The 23,314-nt window shown below is 43.8% G+C and overlaps 2 protein-coding genes and 1 long non-coding RNA gene across 3 annotated transcripts in view; 2 read left to right on the top strand and 1 right to left on the bottom strand.

Moving 5' to 3' along the window:
* The window catches only part of LOC133346564 (uncharacterized), a 45,935-nt gene extending 27,868 nt beyond the window's left edge, over nt 1-18,067 (top strand). The window contains exons 3-4 of the long non-coding RNA XR_009755574.1: nt 14,708-14,797; nt 17,344-18,067. This is a non-coding gene — a long non-coding RNA (uncharacterized LOC133346564). The remainder of the gene's footprint in view (nt 1-14,707; nt 14,798-17,343) is intronic.
* Nucleotides 8,489-18,951, bottom strand: PRXL2C (peroxiredoxin like 2C). Its single transcript, XM_061558205.1, has 6 exons — nt 18,061-18,951; nt 17,352-17,420; nt 15,115-15,168; nt 14,481-14,586; nt 13,870-14,001; nt 8,489-12,086 (listed from the first exon to the last, which is right to left on the bottom strand). The coding sequence occupies exons 1-6, from the start codon at nt 18,256-18,258 to the stop codon at nt 11,959-11,961; spliced, it is 687 nt and encodes a 228-aa protein (XP_061414189.1). The 5' UTR covers nt 18,259-18,951; the 3' UTR covers nt 8,489-11,958.
* Nucleotides 18,952-20,906: 1,955 nt separating this feature from the next.
* LOC133346559 (disabled homolog 1-like) overlaps nt 20,907-23,314 on the top strand; it is a 37,364-nt gene continuing 34,956 nt past the window's right edge. Inside the window, 1 exon segment of the mRNA XM_061558203.1 lies at nt 20,907-22,600. The gene's annotated coding sequence lies outside the window, so the exon portion shown is untranslated.

The raw sequence follows: 23,314 nt of genomic DNA, 5'->3' as shown, positions 1-23,314 counted from the left end.
CTTAGATTGTCATTTTAACATGGTGAGACTCGATTGAGGCCATATTTTGTGATCAAAATAATCGTTTCGTTTTCTATTTAAAGGTTGGACAAATAACACTACCTCTTCAAATAAAAATTGACACGTGTATATTTGCATCAAATATTCGTATAACTTCATTTTTTCCCCAAAAAAAAGTAGTATTCTCCTTTTAACATCCACCACTGACATTGGGTGAAGTGACTAATGCATTATTTTTAGATTAGCATCCTCCTTTGGGCATCCTTGGAATGCAATCCATCTTACCTTATAGTTTGTTTAAATTTTAGATGTATTCACTGCAAACTAAATGCATTTATTCAGTGGAATATAAACCACGTACACATTTCTATTCTGTTTGTGAGTAAATTTTTATCAATCCTTGTGATTTTCCAAGTGAATTATAAATGGAGACATGGCATTTAATACAGAAAAAATGTGTGACATAAACACAGAGGTTGATATCTTACATTTCACTATATGAGATTAGATTGAATACATGATCGCTTGTCAATATTCATACAAATATATTTTTGTATGCGTTAACTTAGAATGTTGCTTAGCCTATTTGTCTTCCAGACAAAAACGTTTGCACTGGGGTTTGTTTAATTATGCACATTTTGCACCGGCTTCAGCCTTCTTGGTCCCATAAGTAGAGTCAGAGAGAATGGCATTTGTCTCTTTATAAAATACCCTTGATTCTCATTCGATAATATGTTATCTCTTGTCATTAATGTCCTTTATTGAAGTAAGTAAGCACTTTAGCCAGATGAGAGGCCACTGATGTTCATTATCTTTTCAATGGCATCCTTTATTTAACCAGATGAATCCCCTTTGAGATTAATTGTCTCTTGTTATTTTCATCCTTTTAAGTTTTAAAGGTCTCTATCAATGATGATGTTATAAATTAATTATAACAATACTTTCATTTTATATAGCATAATTCATGCTAATTGCATCCCATAACGCTGTACACTAATTATATATGAGGACCAAATCCCATATACAGCAAATGAAAACCCTACTACCAAGCAAAATAAAAATTTAAATGGCACCAAAACAAAAGGCACAACAACAAAAACGTTATCACAAAAGATAATTTCGTCCATTAGGTCTTCATATCCCAGACCACAATCCTGACTTTTCAACCAAGCCAGGAAACCTTTACAGGAGGGGCGGTGGAGTGCCAAAAAACGATGACTAATTTAGACCAATCAGTTATATGTCCAAAATGTGATGACCTAATTTTCAGCGTATGCCTGGATAAAAAAAAAAATGCCTTTAGTTTGTATTTGAATCATATGATGAATAATATGATTCTGAAATTGATTATGCTGCTTCTGCTGCTGATGATCATATTAATGATGTTGATTAAGAAAATATGCTATCGATGAGGACGAGGCTGCTGTTGATGCTAATAATGATGATGAAGAAAATGTTGATGATGATGATCCTGCTGTTGCTGGTGATGATGGTCATGATGATGAAAATTATTATCCTGCTAATGGTGATGGTGGAAATCATAAAGATGACGATAATTGTGGTCGACTCAAGATTTAATTCTTAAAAATGAAATCGCTTTTTTCCCTCAAGTATCATATTACTGGTGTTGTTGAGTGCGGATTGGCAATGGGGCATTCATAAATTATTAACCGTGTAACACATATTTATTTCTTTTTCGGAACCAATTAGTCAAATGTCATCAAAATGTCAGTTTAACAGCAGGAGCTAAAATGATTATTTTCAGCTTGGGGAGATTAGGAAGGAGACCCCATTGGGCATGTGTGTGGTGTGTGGACACATGAGCAGGAGATGAGTGGCTCGGCAGGTTCATAATGACCATGTCAAAGACAAAGAGCCAGTACCATACAAACGTTAGGTTCGAGTCCTGGGTTTTGGTTTGGTGCATCAATCGGTTCACATTGGCTGAGCTGACACTATTGAGATATTAGCTTTGAGGTTTGAGTATGTCTCTGTCAGGAAGGGGGTGCATAATGACCTTGTTGGAGACGTTGAGCTACTACCATCTCTGATGAGTTTCCTATTGGGGAGGATAATGAATTGATGGCTGTATCATACACTAACTGGCACCATTTAGATCTTGGTCTGAATGTTTCCAGCACAGATACAATCCTGCGTTCGAACCCTGGCTCTGATTGTCTATATATTCAGGTGAAAAATTGCCAACACACTTCTTATTCAGTAATATTGTACATGTGTGTGGAAAGCATTGGAGCACTGGTTTAGGCTCTGCACTATGTTTCTAGGTTTAATTTGCCATCTATTGATATAATCAGTGCCATGTAGTATCTGAAGCTTTTCTGGGCCTCACCTCGGTCGACTCAACCCTAAATTTAGCTATTGCGGTGTATAAATATCAGTTCTGGAAAGATAAGGGCCACTCGACATGGTTCTGGCCCCACCACCCCCTTGTATGTTGTACTGGCCTTAATGGATGCTTGCTAACAATCTATATTGCTTAACATTTGATATTTTTGCATGTAGTATATATTGGTATATGTATGAATGTGTGTGTGTGTTACGGGAAGTCCTCAACGCGTTTTCACTGTAAAATACTTGTTTTATTTGGGGAAAAAATTAGCACAACGCGAAACGCACACAGTTATAACGTAGTTTTTGGACGGTCGACGACGAACTACTTTCTTGAGCTGTATGGGTGAGCGGTACGGGAATTCTGGGTATACGCGTGGAATGATAGAGTACGCGGTGACATACCCTCATCTCAGTTCTTTGTCCCGCTATAGCAGCAGACTGATTTTATAGTGCAAAAGTGATTCAAATTTGCATTCTTTTGATTCAATTAGTTATTCTCGGGTAATGTATACACAAGTAAGTTCGAGCTTAATATGTTTTCGATTAAGGTGTCACTTCTCAGGAATGCATCTGCTGTGTTAAACAAGCATTTACTGTATACGTGTGATGTGTGTGTGTATATATATCGCATGGGCAAATGTGTGGCCAAACTTCCTGACCCAACCAGCCACAAATCACTATCCTCATGTGGCCAAGAGCCACAAGAGACACGCAACTTTAAAACATGCATTCCCTGTGCGATGAGTGGGTCTTGTCGGATGGTCACGTGTCTTTGCATCTATAGTTCAACATGTATTCAACACGCACAGTCTTCGTTAATTGTGGGTAACACAATTCATAGGCAAGGATCTGTTTCAATATTGAATAATAAAAATACATTTTGGTCCATCGGCCTATCGGTGTTATGAACCAGTGTTTTTTCGCAACCTTTGTTTAAGCGGACAAGCTGAACGGGTTTAAAATGTATGAGTCTCATCAGCAGGTTGTGAACCGTGTTCACTCACTTTTAGCCACTCGCATGAGTTTGTTGTTATGAAGGTTTTTCCGTACATGTGCAAGTTTGGTTGGATAAGTTACTGTTTTATAATGCGTCAGCTATGTGGCCTGTTGAGCCTATGGTTCTGGGTTACCTGAGTACAGAAACATCGAATAAAAATAGAACCTTCCCATGAGATGTTATGGCTTAAGTCCTCCCAGAGACTCTAATCACTTACCCTGTGCCACACACACTCAGCGCCCCAGGTACGGTGGGGGGTAAAGGATTTACGTCATAGACACAAACGTACACATGGGCAATGACGCCGACACACCTTCCAGAATCCTCGAGCAGGATCTCGACCCGGACCACGCAGACTTAACCGGTCACGTGTCCTCTCGGGTCAACCAGAGTGCCATGGCCTTTAGTAACCCCTGGCACACCCACACCCTGTCCTGTAGGGCTGGCACTGCACGCCAAGCGTGGTACCACCAAGCGCTATCAACCAGCGCTCACCGAGCCCCTCTCGGGCTGGTACTACACCCACACCACGTGGTGTCCGCGATGTCGTTACACCGCTCACCGAATCCCTCTCGGGCTGGTACTACACCCACACCACGTGGTGTCCGCGATGTCGTTACACCGCTCACCGAGCCCCTCTAGGGCTGGTACTACACCCACACCACGTGGTGTCCGCGATGTCGTTACATCGCTCACCGAGCCCCTCTAGGGCTGGTACTACACCCACACCACGTGGTGTCCGCGATGTCGTTACACCGCTCACCGAGCCCCTCTAGGGCTGGTACTACACCCACACCACGTGGTGTCCGCGATGTCGTTACACCGCTCACCGAGCCCCTCTAGGGCTGGTACTACACCCACACCACGTGGTGTCCGCGATGTCGTTACACCGCTCACCGAGCCCCTCTAGGGCTGGTACTACACCCACACCACGTGGTGTCCGCGATGTCGTTACACCGCACGCCGTGCCTCTCTAGGGCCGGCACAGCACAGTGACATCCTGCGATGTCACTACATATGTTTTTGTGCATATATGTATTTCTACATGGTATGTTTATACAGGATAACGCCTCTTATTCGCGGTCCTATTATCCACAACTCCTATTATCTGCGGCAGCTTCAGGGTACGCATAATCTCCAATGATCCACGGGCACTTTTTTTTCCTATGACCCGAGATTATTCAGTTTTTTCACAAATGTGTTTGTGGAACTCCATCCTATTATCTGCAATTGTTTCGTGCATAATAGGAATCATGTAAAAATACATCCGATTATCTGTCGAGTTATCTCCGTGACTACTTTTTTTTAGAGGAGTAAAATTGCAGATAACACCGCGGACAATGGGATCCTCGATATTGGCCCCGCATATTTCCACGGATAAGGGTACCGGTAGTTCCGTGTTACGTATACATGTCTTTGCCTAACCGATTTACGTGCACAGCTCCTTTGTTTACCACTGCTCGATGAGGTCCTTCCTATACTGTGCAGGTCGCACCAAACTTCACCACGCTGGTCAGTGGTTAGGTGGGGGGAGCACAGGTGCAGGAGTGTAGTGTTGTAAAGGACGGACTTCTAAACTTCTTTATGGCACACACTGTTTATTGTCTTAATACACAGTCCCTATCACACTAAGGGGTATACGGTCCCCTCACCCGTTACCTTCAGAAGGTACAAGCCTCCGGACCTTGCAGGCTATCTAATCTCCCTGCTATCCCAGCGTCCTCTGGCTGGACCTAGGGGATCTCTCCCCGACCACTGGTGACACTGAGCCCGAGCCCTGATAAGGGCTGGAGGGCTTGGTCCAGGGTCCTAGATGTCTTCGGTCGACTTGGGTCTTCGTGTAGCAGAACTGGCCAAGAGCTCTCAGCGCTCTGGCGTTTATACCTGTTCGTGGCCGGGTTGTCCAATCCCCGGCCACCTTGTGGAACCCTCCGATTGGTCCTTCCCAATCTGGCGTTTGGATCCTACCTCACCCCATTTGACCCTGACCGTTTGAGCGAGAAAACCTTGTTTACGATCCGCTCGCGAACAGCGAGTAGTTATCACCACTACAGGAGCATAGAAGTACAGTAAAACAATTGATAATTGCTGCACTGCCTTATACTGCCCACAGCATAGCTCTGCAGCCTTTAACACCTGGTTATGCATCGTTGCCATCTAGATGAGCTTCGCTTCCCGAGATCTGACAAGATCACCTGCATTCCAGATGATTTGGTCATAGGCTGCATCTATATATACATTATAGTTATACGTACAGTGCATAGTATGCGTGTGTGTGTTTGTATTTACGCGTAATGAAATGTAGGAGACCGGTCAGGACTTGTCATACAAGCGCTTCCCTCTGTAATTGAAATTCTAAGAGGCCAGGTGTGTGGGAACGTGTCACTGCCGGGCTGTGTAAAGAATGTGCACACACGAGGGGGGGGGGGGGTGTGCGCGTCTCTGCACGTGTGGGAATCTCATTGTACGCGTGGTTTCTTGTCTTTGTGTGTGGATGTTTTTGTTTTAGTAGTACCAGTATATATACAAGGACTGTTTTCTTGGAACTTCTCTTACTTGATACAGCTATCGTGCTGTGACGTTTCCACCTGAAGACGGAGGCTTGTGTTGCCTCCGAAACGTCGTGATTTTTATTTTATTTTTATTTTATTAATTTCAATTGTTTACCTACGTGACTTTACCGAAAAACCCTAAGAATATGAATCCTTGCAGTCACGAAAGCTTCAAATCTAGAATTAGTACCTGTTTGCGTTTTTTTAATGTGTGGCATACAGACTGTTAGGGGCAATTGCTGCAAGCGAGAATCTATGAAGGCCAGTATTGTACACAAGGGGGTGTGCAGTGACCAGAACCACAACCAGTTGCTTTTCTCACCCGAGTGCTGATATAAAAAAATCACACATGATTCTGATTTACTGCTGCATCAACCTAGGGGAGGCCCAGGACTCATTCATTATATAACCACTGTTCGCCGTGGCTAGGAATCGAACTCGGGATACCAGTTTGCTAACCACTAAACCACTGCTCTGTCATACACAACAACAGCCATCATTCGCCACTAAGTGGCCGGTAACATCTCCACAGAGCTTGTGCCAGGCTAGGAGCACTCACACACAAAAGACAAAGGCAGATGAAGATCCTCCACACAGAGACTCAAAGACAAACACAACAGAGAGACACAGAAACAAGGGCACAAGTACAAATAATTTGTGTCGCACACACCAACAGAGGCCCTCCCACGTGCACACAGCGCACACGCCCGCACACAAACGGACACAGAACCCTCCCCTCCCCCACAAACATCCCTTATCAAGTTCACTACAAGACTTCCTGTTTCTTTTCAGCAAACAGCATCTGTCACCGCAGTATTGCAATCGTCAACGTCAACAACAAAAAGTGACTAATTTAAGCGATAGCGAGGCATTTTACCAAGAAAATTATACTCATCTGATCGTGGCTTTTACAAAAAACAACGTATTTCTGGCAAGAGCCCCCTGATGAACCGATGTCTGGGTTAGATGCCAGCCCATGTGTAACAGTATACTAGTGATAACGGTGACAATCACAAGTCAAAGCGACTACCCTGCTCAAACGAGCGTGGGGTGCAATTCGTCTTCATTGGCAGCCCTGAGTGGGTGATGGAAATGCCACGTTCATAAGGCAGGAGCCGGTCTAACCATATAGCACCAGAGGACAACCATCGTTGTTGACTGCAACACAAAGTGTAACAATTTACTTCATATACCACGGAGGGATGATGCTCATTTTCATCATAATGATATGATGATGATTATAATGCTGGTGATGCAGCTACTACTGTTGCTGCTGTTGATTGATCCGACCTTAATGTTACGTCTCCTGGCATATGCATCAATGCACTGCTGATTGAAGGCCTTCCCTTGCCCCATACATCAACGTTTTCGTCGGTGTGGCTTGAGGAAGGTTACTTAACGAATAGCGAATAATCACCATCGTCTGCGTATTTAGGTAGGTGGTGTTACGTGAATTCCATGTTCGGGGCTGAGATTGTCTTGGTTTGCGTGGGTGGATTGGAGCAGTGAGCTTGTTAATTTATTTTGAAATTAAAGCTGAAATGCAAACCCCCAAAAATAAGGAAGTGTATTGCTGTATTATCACATTTGTGTGGTGTGTTTGTGGGCACGTGTTTATGTATAATGTGTGTATGTCTGTGTATCTGTAGTTTATTGTTTTGGCATGGTGGGGTGCGGTAGCATAGTGGTTAGCGCACTGTGCTACATTTTTCCTTTAATTAGGTTTTAGTAAAAACAAATAGCAGGTTATTTAGAATAAGCTGTCTCCCCTGCCATATGAGAGCCACGATAACCGTATCGTTCGTTTTGCATGATATTGTTTGTTGTTGTGCTGTGATTAAACACTGTAATGTAAAACTATAAACTTTTTTATTTTAGCAGTTAAGGCCCACTGAGCTATATAGCTCTTTTTCCACACCAACCTGGTCACGAATGATAGCTCCTTGAAGTGGCGTATATGGTAAATTTATAGCAGCCAAATACTCTAAATAATCGAGATGCATGTTGAGGGAAAACCAGAGGACCCAGAGAAAAATCCACGCCTAGCATGGGGAGAACATGCAAAATCCAAATATACAGTAGGCGTCAGAGGTCGGAATCGAACCCACAACCTCTTGTATACCAGGCGAGGTAGTTAATATCTCGCCACCGAGCCCTCGGAGTATAAGATGGCACTCGGGGGGGTGGGGGGGTGGGGGGGTTGGGGGGGCTCTCAAGTTGAAGTTAAATGTTGCGCAACGTTCCCACATCTTACTGTTGCGCTCTTTAAAATGTTGAGTAACATCCTATGTCGAACACTAACTACAGTTCTCGTTGCTTTTTTTTTACAACACAGCTTACATTTTTTTACGGGGGTGTTTAACAAGATCACTGCCTAGGAAGTTTCGGTGCAGTAAAATAGAGGCCCCAGAGGTGTGATCCCGTCCTACCTGCCTGTACCTGGGTGACCCCGGCAGGGGATCATGGCGAAGAAAAGCAGTTTACCGTCCGCATATAAAAGAAAACGTCCTTAACCGTCAGGGCAGTAAATATACGTGCAAATGGTAAAAATACTAGAAAATAACTCGCGTGTATGTATTTTATTAATATTTTTTTCAGTGTTATTTTCTTGCCATCGCATATATACAAATTCAGCTTCCTGTGAATGATCGTGTAACCGCCTATGTCCAGCCAATTGATTGCAATCAACACAATACATTTCGAAGGAAGCTTCAACAAATGTTGCAGGGCCATGTGCAACTTTATATACCCATTGTTGTAGCCTATACTAAACGAAGCAACGTTATTGCGGGAAAATCGCACTGTTTAACTTTGACATACTGACTGGCCAAATGTGGCGGTTTAACATTCACCCCTTGTAGTGAGGGGTGTAAATGTGACTATGCCTTTCGAAAACAGAAAACAAAAGACTTTGCACGGGTGGTGTATCCTACACTCCTTTTTAGCGGATAATACTGCTTTGTGGAATGCCAGGTAGTGTTTTTTTTATCACACTCTACCATGTCAATGTTAAATTTGTGTTTACGTCATAACCATCACACTCTTCCAAAAAGTGAACAAATCGTTACATTATCAAAAGTCTGATTTCATATTTTGATTCAGCACCCATTGGAACTTCCAGATGGAAACGTTTGAGTGACTTTGCATTCCATTGGAAACAAACCCCTTCCTAAGATTGTATCTGGGTGTGCCACTGGTTCTGAGCCTCAAGTCTCTCCTCTTCCCCAGAGAATAGTGAAGTTGGAGAAGACACCACATATGATGCTGCTGTATCCTATACATGTTTTAGTGACTGATTTAGCGAGGTCGTCAGTAGCAACATCTCCCATATGTTCCCTGAATATGTCTGCCAGCCTTCCGTGTGTTCCAATAATGTGTGTGCGTACATGCGTCCGAGTGTGCATATGTTTGTGCATGTGTACAGGTTCGGTACACACTGTGGAGTGGTGGCCTAGTGATTAGTGCACTGCACTACAAAGCATGCCCCGTGAGTTCGATTCTTGACCATGGCTAACTTCAGTGGCAAATGATATCTGAACTAATGCTGGGCCTCCCCTAGGTCCACTTGGCCTAAATGAGTATTTGGTGCGATGTTTTAGTTAGCTGCACTGCAGAGACAAAAGTGGACAGTCTTATTGACTCGCCTGGCAAAGTGTGGTCAAACAACCCCCATCATTGAGTTGGGGAGTCCTTTATCCAGCAGTGGATTGATAAGGGATGACAATATAAATTAGAATATATGCATTGTTGTTTTAACATATATTTGTTTGTATACATACGTTCATAAGTACAATATGTACTGGTAATGGCCTTTTTATATTCTTGGTTCTTTCGGTAAAGTCACGTAGAAGGGAAATGATCAAATACAAAAAAATTTGACATAAAATTCTCACGACGTTTCGGCCACAACGCAAGCAGCCGTCCTCAGGTGAAGAACAGAGCTGTCGGAAAGACAGCGTCGTAATGAATTATATTATCATTTCCTTTCTACGTGACTTTACCGAAAGAACCAAGAATATGAATCCCTGCAGTCAGGAAAGCTTTCAATCGTACTGGGCTTTGTCCACTGTCTATCAGATTTAGCATCGAGCTCTATGGGAAGCAAATGACTTGGTTCACCAATGATAGGGGTTGTATTTTTGTGTTTAGCAGAACTTAAAGCAATGAAGAAGATCAAACTGACCCCGCCTTATGAGTGAAACTGTCAGCCTCGGGAGTTCTAATGTTTGGGGGCCCAATTAAATAAAATGTGTTTTGGGATTTTTCTAGTAATGTTCTGACTCGACTACACATTTGTGGCAAATTTAAGCTTGATAAATCTGTGTTTAGTGGGTGTATGTGGTGTTGCGCGTGTATACAGTTCGTAATATTGACCAACGACTCGGTTCTTCTGTAACAATGATGGGACATTGGATAAAGCAGGGACAAGGTCATTAACAGGGCAGTTGATTACGGGAAGTGAGTTTCATCATCAGCTGTAACAGTTGCAGCAGGATATATTCATTACTATCAGCAGCAACAGCGGTGTCATCATCAGCAACGACAGCACATTAATTTTCATCAGCAGCATATACTATTTATATTCGTCACCGTGTTCAATAGCATCATCAGCAGCGGCATATTTATATTCACCGTTATTATTCTGAGCAACATTGCCATCAACACCAGCAACATATACATCTGTTACCATTATCACTTGCAGCAGCAACAACATCATCGGCAGCATCTTCATTATCATTCACAGGGTGATCCCGATCATATATTATGTACATACAGTAGTATGTAAAATGAGCACCATACATTGCATCGAATTCCACATTGGTTGTGTTTTAATTCCTAAAGCTTGCAAACGCTGCCATTGAAAAGCTAAAGCACTTAGACATACATTTATAACACGTGTTGCTGTTCTAAACATCGGTTGCTTATCTCTGCAACACTCCATACGTACGAAGAGGAATATGTAAAGAACATACTTGACTCATATTAATGTGGTATTTCCTGTGTCTCTCTTACACTAGGGTGTGTGTGTCACGCTGGTTTCCTTGGCATTGCGAACCCAATGAACAGAAGTCGATAACAACAGTGGCTATAATGTAAACCTGCGCTGTGCTTCCCCTAGGTCGATTCAGCCTTAAATGGGTATGTACCTGGTGCAGAGTGTGAATAGTACTGGGAATGCAGGAGTAGCTAGGCAACCGTGCCATCATTAATAGGCTGCCAGTCTACAAGGATAAATGGGCATCTTTGTTTATGAACACGGATTAGGCCAATACTGCCCCCTGGTGAATACTCACGGGATGACCCTAGAAATGTTTGGGTTGGTGTCAATATTAATGTTAGCTCGGACCAGTATTAGTTAGGGTTAGAGTTTTCTCAGTGATTGTGCGTGTAATGGCTTGTGGTTCATTTTAAGGCCAGTGTGTTCGAATAATTTTCTATGTTACGGATTAGTGTTACGGTCCGTGTCTGGGTCTAGCTTTGCTTTGCTGTGATAAGGTTAGCGCTCATGTTTTAATGTTAGGGTTAGAGTCAGAGTTAGTGTTTGGGTTTGGTTTAACATAAGAGCTGCTGTTAGATTCATGGTGATGGTTAGGGTCAATGCTATCTCTAGCTTTAGGGTGATTGTAGTATTACTATACTAACAGTACATCATCAGTAAACAAAAATCCATCTCTTCACGCAAACTAACTCAGTCCACCAGCCTATTGGCCTTCCAGACATCATATAAATAAATACTCTAAAGTTCAGCTGCTTATTTTATGAAAATAATGCACACGAAGTTGGTAAAACAATTGTATTTTTCATAAGGGTCATATCACTGCAGTGTTTCTATTGCTTACACTGATATTACACTTACTATTCAAACACTAATACCAACGCTGCTAATATTTCCAAGACACGACGGCCTTGCCCTTGACTTTCCATCCTCAACGACTCAAGATCAGCTTTAAGGAATAAGTTTCAGTATTTATAGTATTACTGTCAATACTAGTAGGGTCAGCGTTCGTATTAGGGTTAGTATTAGATTCATGTAGGGTCAGGGGTCAAGGGTCAGTGTCACACGTGTTTGACCATGTGTCTGTGTGTGAAGTCCACGGGGGGGATTCCGGCGACCGCGAGGAGGCGGTTGATGGGCGTGTGATCCAGCACAGCCTCGTCGCGGTGGGAGAAGAGCACGCGGCCTCCTGCAACCCGGCACAGCGTTCAGCATCTTCGTCATGTTCTTGGTTATTTCGGTAAAATCACGTAGAAGGAAAATAATAAAAATAAAAATAATAAAATAATTCTCACGACGTTTCGGCCACAACGCAAGCAGCCGTCTTCGGGTGGAGAACAGGTCTGTCGAGAAGGCTGCTTGCGTTGTGGCCGAAACGTCGTGAGAATTGTATTTTATTATGTTTTATTTTTATTATTTTATTAGTTTCCTTCTACGTGACTTTACCGAAAGAACCAAGAAGATGAATCCCTGCAGTCACGAAAGCTTTAAATCGAAAAATCTTTGTCATGGTCATCATGGGCATCAGCAGCAGTAGGAGCAATATAATCATCTTCATGAGCAGTAGCAGAAACAGGAGCAACTATCTAAGGTTCGGGTTAATGTTTTGTTTCGTTTTTAGATGAGAGTTGGGTTTATTTTTGGGGTTAATGTGAGGGTTAGTAATAGGGTTAGGGTTAATATTATGGCCTTGTTTGGTTTTAAAAAATTAACCCGTAAAAACTAAGTTTTTCACTATAAATCCTTTATATGCGTGGCGGCTAGAGTCCTCTCGTCCTCTGGCTTGAGATGGCTGCCACCTATGGGTCAGATGATTGCTTGCCACCATTAAGCAATTGGTAATTACATATAAAAAAAATTCCTAAAAAGTGTAAAATTTTTGAAAAAAATTTTCACGAAAATTAATTGTCACGCACAACAATTCTGTGTGCAAAATGTCAGCTCGATTGGATCACGGGAAGTGGGTAAAAAAACGACCGAAAGATTTGCACGGTCGTAAGCGCGCAAGCAAGCAAGCAAGTGAACTTAATATAAAGGATTTAAAAATAGGGTCTAGGGATAATGGTATGATTCGGGGAAAGGTTTAATGTTAGGGTTTTGGATGGATTTAATATTTGTGTTAGTGTTAGGGCTAATGTTGTAGTTAAAGTATCTGGGTTTAGGGTTATTGAGAAGAGTTAAACTGAAATGAAATGGAGCTAATTTCCTGCGTGTGAATTTGTTGCAATCCTCAAATGTTGCACAGCGTCCCATGTAATACACTGTTAATGGTTTGTTTGTTTTTATATTGATCCATTGCGGTCAATCACAACCATTGTCTTTAATTATGAACACAGCTACAGGAAAGAACACCTGAGGCTTAACCTCTTTCCACCCTTCTCATCTGGAAGCCTAACCCAAAGGTGCCTGCACACGTAGGGCAGGGGAGCTAGGTAAGGAAAGGCACCTGCTCGGTCTATGAATTTAAACAAACACTGTATATGCTTTTTATGAACTACTGTAATACAGAAGAAAAAATGATGAGTTAAATTAATTACTTTCACTGACAAATAATATATATAAATGAACGAAGAATCTCTATACTGTCATGGCCAATTAACCCACATCCAGCCAATCGCAGTGCTGCTACTGCTGCGTGTGCAATCGCAAAAGAATGAAATTATTGAGAAAAATTTATAGTCACTCTGAGTTCATACTCTTTGGTTCTTTCGGTAAAGTCACGTAGGTAGAAAAAATAATATATCACGACGTTTTAATGGATTCATGCAGTCACGAAAGCTTCAAATCAAGATTCACTCTGAGTTGTAGAACATTCCATTGAGCAAGGCAGTTGAGAACACTGCAACCATTTTTTTAAAATTGCATTTGACACCAGTTGTAGTGTGAGTTAGGGTCATTGTTATATAGTTGGGGGTCAAGGTTATGGTTAGTATTGGAGTTTGTGTTACAATTAGGGTGACGGTTCTTCTGACCTGGCCCGAGCACTAAGGCACCTCCCTGTTGTTTCGGGTCCCCCTGGAAATCAAAACTTTCGCTCCACATGGCTCTCCACAGACCTCGAGCCACCCCCCACCACAGCCCGCAGTGGACATGGGGACTTTTATCTGTGTGGAGAAATGGGAAGGAGAAGGGAAACATGGATTAAAGAATGATAACATGGGGCGAGGGGAGGGGGAATATAACAGGGAGGAGAAGGAAGACGTGAGGATTGTGGAGACTTGGGAAAGCAAACAAAAAATAGACACATGGAGGAGAAGGGAGCCATAGGGGGAGATAAAGGAAAGAAACAGAGGGAGAAGGGGGAGATATGGAGAGAAGGGAGACACGGAGAAGATAAGGGAAACAGGGAGAAGATAAGGGAGACAGGGAAGAGAAGGGAGGTGTGGGAAAGGAGGGAATATATGACAGTGAAAGACATATAGAGGAGAATGGAGATTTGGGGTGTGTTATTGGAAGAATATGTGGATGATAATAGAGACCTCAGGGGTTGAAAATAGTGACAAGAAAATGAAGGAAGAAACGAAGGGAACAAAGGAAACACATGGGGAGAAGAGAGAACGCGGAGGTGTAGGAAGACACTTACAGATCTTGTCAGCATCCTCTCCCATCTTGAGTTCAAGTGCCTTGTAAATGTCTCGATCTGGGTCCACAAATAGCTCGTACCTGTAACCCGTGAGTTCACGGAATCGCTGCTCCATATGAAACACGAAATATCACGCGAGACAAATCTGAGACATGGTCTGGGACAAGAGGTTATCCAATTCCATTGATGCCCCTACACCTCGCCATTGCGTCCCCTCCTTCTGCCAGATCCCACAGCTGTTGCAAAGTCACCTGAACTCGATGGTCTGTGCTTCAGGTCGTCCCCTTGTTACAACATGGGTCGACACGTCCTTTAAGGTACGCATTTATGGTCTCATTGCCACCAGCCTCTGATTTTAGATCTTCCCCTTGGTCGGCAGCCTATGGGTGTCATTCTAATACCATCTCAGTAACCTCCACTCTCTATCCTACACACACGTCTAACTGATCACAACCTTCTATCCCGCATTACATCCTCAACATTTACCTGAGATCTCTATCCAAATAAGATGGGATGATATTTTTCCTAATTACATCTACAACACTTCCCTAGGTTCTGTGTAATATGAGATTGGACGAGAGGTGCATGTTGGATGAGGCGAGGGTTATATATCGGATTTGTATTTTTTTTTTACCTTAATATGACGTGGCATAGATTGACCAATAACCACCAACCGTACGTTTGCCTCCTACAAAAAAAAACCACGCACATGCACACACGTAAATACACACAGAAATACTGTACACAAATGTACACAAACATGTGTGCATATAAATGATAAAGGTGTATGCGAAGGAATATGGGTGTTTCACCATGAGTGTGCCCGATCACTTCGGAATTCGACACCTAAGCAGGTGTGAGCCTGGCTGGTAACTATATAGGAGACTGTCGAGGAATAGCAGATGTTAAGGCTCGGGTTGTGACGTGGCCAGGAGATGGTATCACAGGAATGGATGTTTGAATCCGTCTATCTGTACCTTTGAGTGCTCTGCCCGTGTATGCTTCGGTTTTGTATGTATGAATGTTGAACTTCTTTCGCGCCGTACGTAGCCAACCACGCTAATCGAGGTGTGTGGGAAGGACAAGAAGCTAAACACAAAAAGGAGTTCTAAAGAAATTAGTTTTCAATCTAGATGAATTTAAAAGTACAAAGCTCCAGTGGCTTCCTAATATCGAAAGGAAGAATGTTCCAGACGGCCGCAGAAGCGCATCTTGAAAGCGCGGCGATGCGGTGACCGTCTTCTCTAGACACTCTGATTTCCTCCCTTCGGCCAAAATGCTCATTAACACTTCGACTGTCACACGACCCCCCAGTGACCGTAGTAGTTGTTGTTGTTGTTATTTGTTGCCCTAGACATTGCTTTTTGGTCGCTGGGGGAGGAGTAAGGGAATAGATGACTAAAGCTCTGGGTAATTATCGTGTTGATTGATTTGGCAAAAAAAATCTCGATGCAAGACTCTCGTGAAAAAGATGCCTTGGATAAATAAAGGGCATTATTATGTATTTAGACACAAACAGTACATGCATGCATGTATATTTGTACATAGGTCCGTCCCTTGAACTCCTGTCAGCGAACATTCAACATTTCATTTGGCCTCAAAGTGCACCTGGCCTGGCACAGTCGCCATGGTGACGTGACCGTCACTTAGTGGCGAATGGCGAGTATTGGTAAGTGTTTGTATTTATGTGTGTTCCTGTAGGTATGTGTCTTTGTGTATGGTGTGGACCGGTGATGTAGTGGTTCGTGCACTGCACTATGAAACTCGCCCCCCTGGGTACAAAACCCAGTTAGAGTTAACATCAGTGACAAATACCATCTGAATCTGACCTGGGTTTCCTCTGGGTCAAATCCAGCATGATACAATAACCCAGTATGTTTGTTATTTGCTGCGCTATGGAGACAGTCAGCGAGTGCTGCCTACACAATTCCATAACGCCGGTATTAAGGTATCAAATTGAACTCAATTATTACATTCGCAAAACACGAATCAAATAATTGATCGTAAGAATGGATTATTTTCAATTTTATTACGGTGTATACAATGGGCGCATGTTATTTATGTATTTGTTGTTGTTATGATCACACTTGTTTACCCAGGTAAGCCTCACTGAGTCTCGTGACTCTTGTTCAGGAAGATCCCTGTCAACTTATCACAACCGGGGGGGCGCGGTGGTTGCTGTGTATCATCCCCATTGAGTAATTTGGGTGTAAGTTTTAAAATGTGGACGATGACGCCTTCACACAAATACACTGCGAAAGTAGACGGCGCCTATTTTTGCGGTTAATACACCCTAAACACATTTTTCTTTTACAACGTAAGGCTCACTGAGCTATATTGCTATTTTTCAGAAGCGACCTGGTCACAAGTGATAGATTAACGAACTGACTTATCACGTGCAAATTTATAGCAGCCAAACACTCTAAACGCGTGTTTATTCTAAATATGTAGGGAAAAACCAGAGGACCCGAAGAAAAATCTACTCAACCCAGGGGAGAACATGCAAACTCCACGACCGTCTGCATACCAGGCGAGGTAGTTAACATCTCGCCACCCGCTATATTAATTTTAAAAAAGTCCACTGGATTCGAACCGTGAAGCTCCAGCAACAAGCGGCTACCACGAGACCGCGAGACCACGAGACCGCCCATAATGACCCCTGCATCCACTGGAGGTGCTACATGCACCACAGCGGCAAAGCTAATTGATTCATTGAATCTCATCATCAACCCAAATTGTGACAATCGAATCGTAAAGAAAGTGAATTGTTGCATGTGTACTAATAACACTTGCCCCAACTGACTGTAAGGATACATAAGTGATCGTTATCGTTGTGTATGTATGTGTGCGTGTGTTTTGACAGTGTATCACCTCGAGAAGATTTTCTGGAATTCGACTGAGATCTTGAACATATTCCTGACATGCGTAGCACAAGAAGTGCTGTACACACACACATACATGCACACATGAATCAATATACACTCACACGTACACACAACAACACCTGTCATTGACGTCGCCACGGCACTTGTGCCAGGCCAGATGCACTTTGAGGCCACGTACACACAGGCACATTCACACATCCATACAAGAATAAAATTGACTTGACTCCATACGCATACGTACAAACATTCTCACACACTGTGCATTAATACAACGAACCCACCTCCTTGCATGGTGCCTTAACCTATTTTCATTGACCCAGTTCTTTTCTGACCTCTTTACTATTACACCAGAAACCCCGTTGACCTAGCCAGAAACTCACTTCTTATCCTTGCAATGCTGACCTATTTCCCCACTTGGATACACTGACTACTTGACCCAGTTGTTGACTCATTGAACCACTGAACCAGCTATTATCGACATACTGGCCGCTTGACCCAATGACACTCCTTCTTGGCTCAGTTGCTGCCTTACCAAACTTCCCACTGATAGTCTGACCCCTTGAATATAAGCTCTTGCCCCACTTATATATTGATCCACCGACTTACCTCTCCATCTAGATATTTACTCTTTACCCCGCTGAACTATTCACTCACCGACCACCTGGCCCCATTCGCTGACCGATTGACCCACTGACCCGCACGAGGATGACGATTGTCGTGCCGTGCTGCGGGAAGAGGCTGCTGAAGGTGACGCCCAGGCCCTGGGAGTCGTACACGTAGCACTGCATAACCTCCTCCACCTCCAGGGGATTCTCCGGGGTGCAGGGATACAGAGGGGAAGGTTTCGCCTCGCGCTCCATCTCCTGGCAGCGAGGTGGACTTGGCGGCCCCATGTCTCCAAGTTCTGCGCGTCGCTGTCTTTCTGCCTCTGCTTTTAAGCCCCTGTGTGCCTCTGCGTTCTTACTTGGGGTCTAACTGGGTGTGTTGCCTTCCTCCGAGGCCGCAATGTGTTTCTCTGTCTTCCTGTCTCTATGTTGTGTATCTATATGTGTATGTGTGCCTCAGTGTCTTTACTGGAGTCTAACTGTGCGTGTGTCTGTCTTTCCACGTCTTTTCTGCGTGTCTGTCTCCCTGTGTATTTGTGTGTCTCTGTCTGCATGTGTAGTTGTCTTCCTGTGGCTTTCTCCCTAAGTCTGTGTGTCTGTGTTGTTACTTCGGTCTGTTTGTGTGTATCCTGAATCTCTGTGTGCCTCCCAGTGTCTGTATGCCTCTGTGTTTCTGTGTATGTATGTGTAACCTAACGTTTATCACTTTGTGTCTCTTTCTGCTCACGTGTCCTTGTTTCCTTGTCTCTGCGTCTGCCTGTTCCCTTTCCTCGCCTTCTTGTGTGCCTCCGAGTCTCACCCTATCGCCTCCCTGTGTCTCCCTATTGCTCTGTGTCTCCTTGTCTCACTACTTTCCCCCGTGTCTCTCCGTGTCTCCCCGTGTCTCTTCCGTGTCCCTCTCCGTGTCCCGGTCTCTCTGTGAGCTGCTGGTTGGCGTGGTGTGTGTATTTTAAGGTCGCCAAACAGGGTCGGTATCTAAGTAACCTGACACTGACTTGAGGTTACACAATACACGCATATATACTTTTTCCCTTTCGGTCACGGTTCACTCAAGCATAAACTACAGCTCATGTATATAATACATACCGGGGCTGTCCAGTTAGGGTTTTAGGGTTTTACAATGCATATGACCGTTTGCGTGTGAGTATGTAGGTGTATGTGTATAGGTGTGTGCATTTTTAGGTATATATGAGAATGTAGTTGTAGGTATATTGTATGTATGTTTGTAAGTGTTTGTGTGTATAGGTGCGAGTTTGAAGTGGTCAGCGCACTGCGCTACAAACCCGACCACCTGAGTTCGATACCCGCTTACGGCCAATATTGGTGACATCTGAACCGGTTCTGGGCCTCCCCTAGGTCACCTCAGCCATAAATTAGTACCTAGTGCAGTGTGTTAACGTCAGCATTGGGGAGACAAAGACGGCCAGCCGTGGTGTTCGCCACCCACCCCCTCTTGTGCTATACAGGGGATCTTTGTCTTTATTTTGTGTAGGTATATGTGTGAAGTGATGGCCTAGTGGTTAGTGCACGGTGCTGTTGGCTTGGCGACCTGCGTTCAATTCCCGCCAACAGATAACAGCAGTGGTGAGTGATATCTTAACCAGTTCTGGGTTTCCATTCAGCAGTCCGCACTGACCAGCGTGGTGAAGTATAGTCAAATAATTCCATGACCGACATGACGTGTGTAGACCGGTGTAGTGGCAACAAGGCTGTAGATTATGAATGACATACATATACACAGGGCAAGTAACAATGCATCTATTGAAATTGATTCTTATGCTCATGATACGTGCATTAAATCTTGCATAGAAGAATTCTTTTTTATTCGTGTATGGGGACGTCCATAGGTGACGTCACGAAATTTTGGACCATTTTTGACCCCCCCCCCCCCCCTTCGTCACGGCATCACAAAAAGTCAGACCCCCCCCTCAAATATGACGTCACAAAGCTATGCCTCCCCCCAAATAGAACATGCTTCAAATCGCTATAAACTATTGTCATTGTAGTGCGTATTTAATGTGGCGCTGTACTCTGATGTTACAGGAGAAAACATTTATTAAATAGTCTATTATTAAGTAGAACGTGTTGTCTATATTTATTTAAAGTTGCGCATTTTGATGTGACGTCACATTTCCCCCCTCGTGGCATCGTCACAAATGTCTGACCCCCCCAGGTGCATGACGTCATTTGTGGACGGCCCCTATGCTGGGCAGTTTTATAATTGACCAAGTCACCTTGAGTGTCCCAATATCGTTATATCTCAGTGGCTAAGCAGGGGTGGTCCTGGTTAGTACTGGGAACGGGAGACTGCCTGGAAATTATTGATGTTGCAGAATTGGGCTCCTAGATATCTGGTAGATGGCAGTACAGCAATACATTCCTTAATTCCTTAATCCATGTAGAGCGCTGAGTGTGGTCACCCTTCTTTTGGGCCTCAACACTTGGGCAGCATCTGCTCCAATTCACGTCGCTGTGAACGATGGTACGAACAAATCTGAATTACTGTACATGTGCCGTGTGTTGTACGGAGGCACGCACACGAGTTGGAGGCAACACGTTAATTTAATAACTCCCCAGCAGGGTAACTTAACTAAACGTACAGTGGCTCTCCTGCTAATTGATAGCTACACAGTTAACTATGCGAGTTGCGGGTTAACTACACGAATGGGTCAGTCAGCCTGCATGCTGATTGACCCATGACGGGGAGCGAAGACCGAAGAGACGCAGCACCCACGGCTGATTCCAAAGACGAGCCTCGGACGCTCTCGGGACTGCCCCTTGATGCTCCCGAGCGTGGCCCCGCTCCGCCCTCGGTCACGTCCCCCTCGAGACCCTTTCCGAGGGATCTCGGTGGAGCGTCACGTGTCCCTCAAGCCCCCCCCCCGGGCCCCCCTCACTACCACGTCCTGACTTGCCCTTTCTCAGGCCGCCATCAGGACTATGCCCCCTGGGGCACGTACGCATACCGTACTCACTCTGGCCCCAGAAAGAGGTTCCAGACGCACAGTAGCACTCTTATGACAGTGCCTGGCGCTACCACCATCGTGACACTCTTGACGTCACTACACATGGATTTTCTCCAGGTGCCCTGGTTTCGTCCCACGTACAATTGGCCACGCTTTAAGATTTACGTGGCTTTTCTGGATCATTGGATTACATTATTATGTTTCACTATTCAAATAAGCATGGGTTGCAGCACTTCCATATCAGCTGTATGAACAAAGTCCTTAACCTTACCCAATTCCCTGCATTATTAGGAGGAGGGAACATGCCAATCTTCGCTACAAGAGGTGATCAAACACTTGGTTACAATTTTGAACAGCTAAGGGGAGATCTAGGCATTGCTGGTATGAAAGTGGTCCTAGGTGGATGCCTGCTCCTCTGTTGGAAGACTGTCAGGAGAATTGTAGAGATGACAAGTCATAAGTTAGCGGATAGATCAGCTCCATGGTAGTTGCTGGTGTCGAGTTCATATTGTATTTTCACTACATAGTCCAGTGGATGTTCTTGCTTGTGGATGTGCCGGTGAAGGAACAGCGAATTTGTAATTACAAGCACATAAATCTTGTAGCCTCTTGCCATCATAAAGCTGATTTGGCCCATCCATTACAATATACTTTACCCAGGTTTTAACGCAATGTTCCACTTGGGGATTAAAGTCACGTGGCGAAGGAGGTCATCAAAGGAATCTTGACTCATCAGCCCTTGCATTCCGTCCGTCATTCGGTGTTTGCAGTAAAGCAGTTGCCCGTTGTTTATGGAGATTTCCAGAGGGTGGGACTTCAGTCTTCTGGCTCTACTAATTGAAGTGTGGCCAAGGGCACATGGTTTTGTTTTTATTTCATGGTCTAGTGATAATTGAGTTACAGTGGAAGGGCTCGTAGCAGTCCCTTGCACCAAGCCAGGGCTCCCGTTTTTTATACTGTGGTGGATGTGACCTTACCACCTCGGTTGGATCTGCCAGGATAATCAGCCCACTACTGTGCCAGCCTCTCCCCAGATGGCATTTCCCACATTACATTGCAGTGTTACTGTCTTGCACCACAATAACATCAATAATAATGATTTGGATTTATGTGGCGTCTTAATACTACAAGTTTCCCTAGACGCTGTGCAGGAAAACCTATTTACATCAAATAACGTAGAGGAAACATGAAATAGGGCATCGACGAGCCACAGTGATCGAGCACCCATCACAGTAGCATAGCCATAAAATTGGATCAAATTGGATGAAAATAGAGATAGAGATTGGATCAAATATTCCTACCTTAAACACAGAGTTGCGAGTTGTTTTGGCAGAACGTACAAATACAATTCAATCATATAATTTACACTGCCTTCACAATAACATTCAAATGTGAATTAGCTTTAAAATAATGTTTGTCAGAATGCTTCATTAAAATCCCTTTCAGGGACCCCCTTTGCCTCTGAAGAGATATAGTTGCTCTTTAAAGGGGCTCATTGTACTTTGGGACGGTGATTCATTATTTTGGGTGGTCCCTCTCTCTCTCTTCCTGTGTGTGTGGGGGTTTTCTGTCAGAATGCGAGGCTGTGCGTTGTGGGAGCAGAGCATCTTGAGCAGCCAGCCCTAGCACACGGCTCTGCCTGGGCCCTGGGACAATTAATGCAGGTGAGTGTGAGTGTGTATTTGTCCAGTATATAAATAGATGAATTCAACACATTATAGGACATTAGTACACGCAAATGCATGCATTTAATAAGCCACACTCTGCAGTCGAGACCTATAAAGTTAAACCTGGTGTAGAGTTTGCATTCTTTCATAGATGCTGCCGAACACCATTGGCCCAGAGAGGCCTATAGGCAGATTAACTGAATTGTTCTTTGATTTTTTTTGGTGGTGGAACAGATGCCTTTATTTTAATTTATTAATCAGCCACAATACGCCAAAGCAGCGCATATTAAATATGTATTCAAAGGCATACGAACACGGGGGAAATTAGCACACGTACGCACACAGAGGTTTGAATAAGCATACACAATACTGTCTAGGATATCCATACCTCTACACGTGTGTGTGGTATTTGTAGACGTATACAGAGCATATATAAAATACGTCAAAACATATAGGACATTAATACAAACACATTCACATGTAACGTGCAAATGAATACACATATAATCGCACATAGGACATTCCTTATACACAAAGATGGCATGGATCCTTAGAACATTCATGCACTTCCACATAAGTAGGATATTTATAGGTTCGTATATAGTGCAGGGTAGTTAGTATATGGTACCGTATTACTGTAGTGCATATGCGTACACGCACCCATAGGATACGCATAGCAGTACTGTAGGATGCATAATTAAATAGACACAT

This window comes from Lethenteron reissneri, chromosome 24 (assembly GCF_015708825.2).
Source record: "Lethenteron reissneri isolate LAM-NWPU_2019-01 chromosome 24, ASM1570882v1, whole genome shotgun sequence".
Classification (NCBI taxonomy): Eukaryota; Metazoa; Chordata; class Hyperoartia; order Petromyzontiformes; family Petromyzontidae; genus Lethenteron; species Lethenteron reissneri.
The sequence above is the reverse complement of the archived record's forward strand: the minus strand, read 5'-3'. Positions and strand labels throughout refer to the sequence as shown.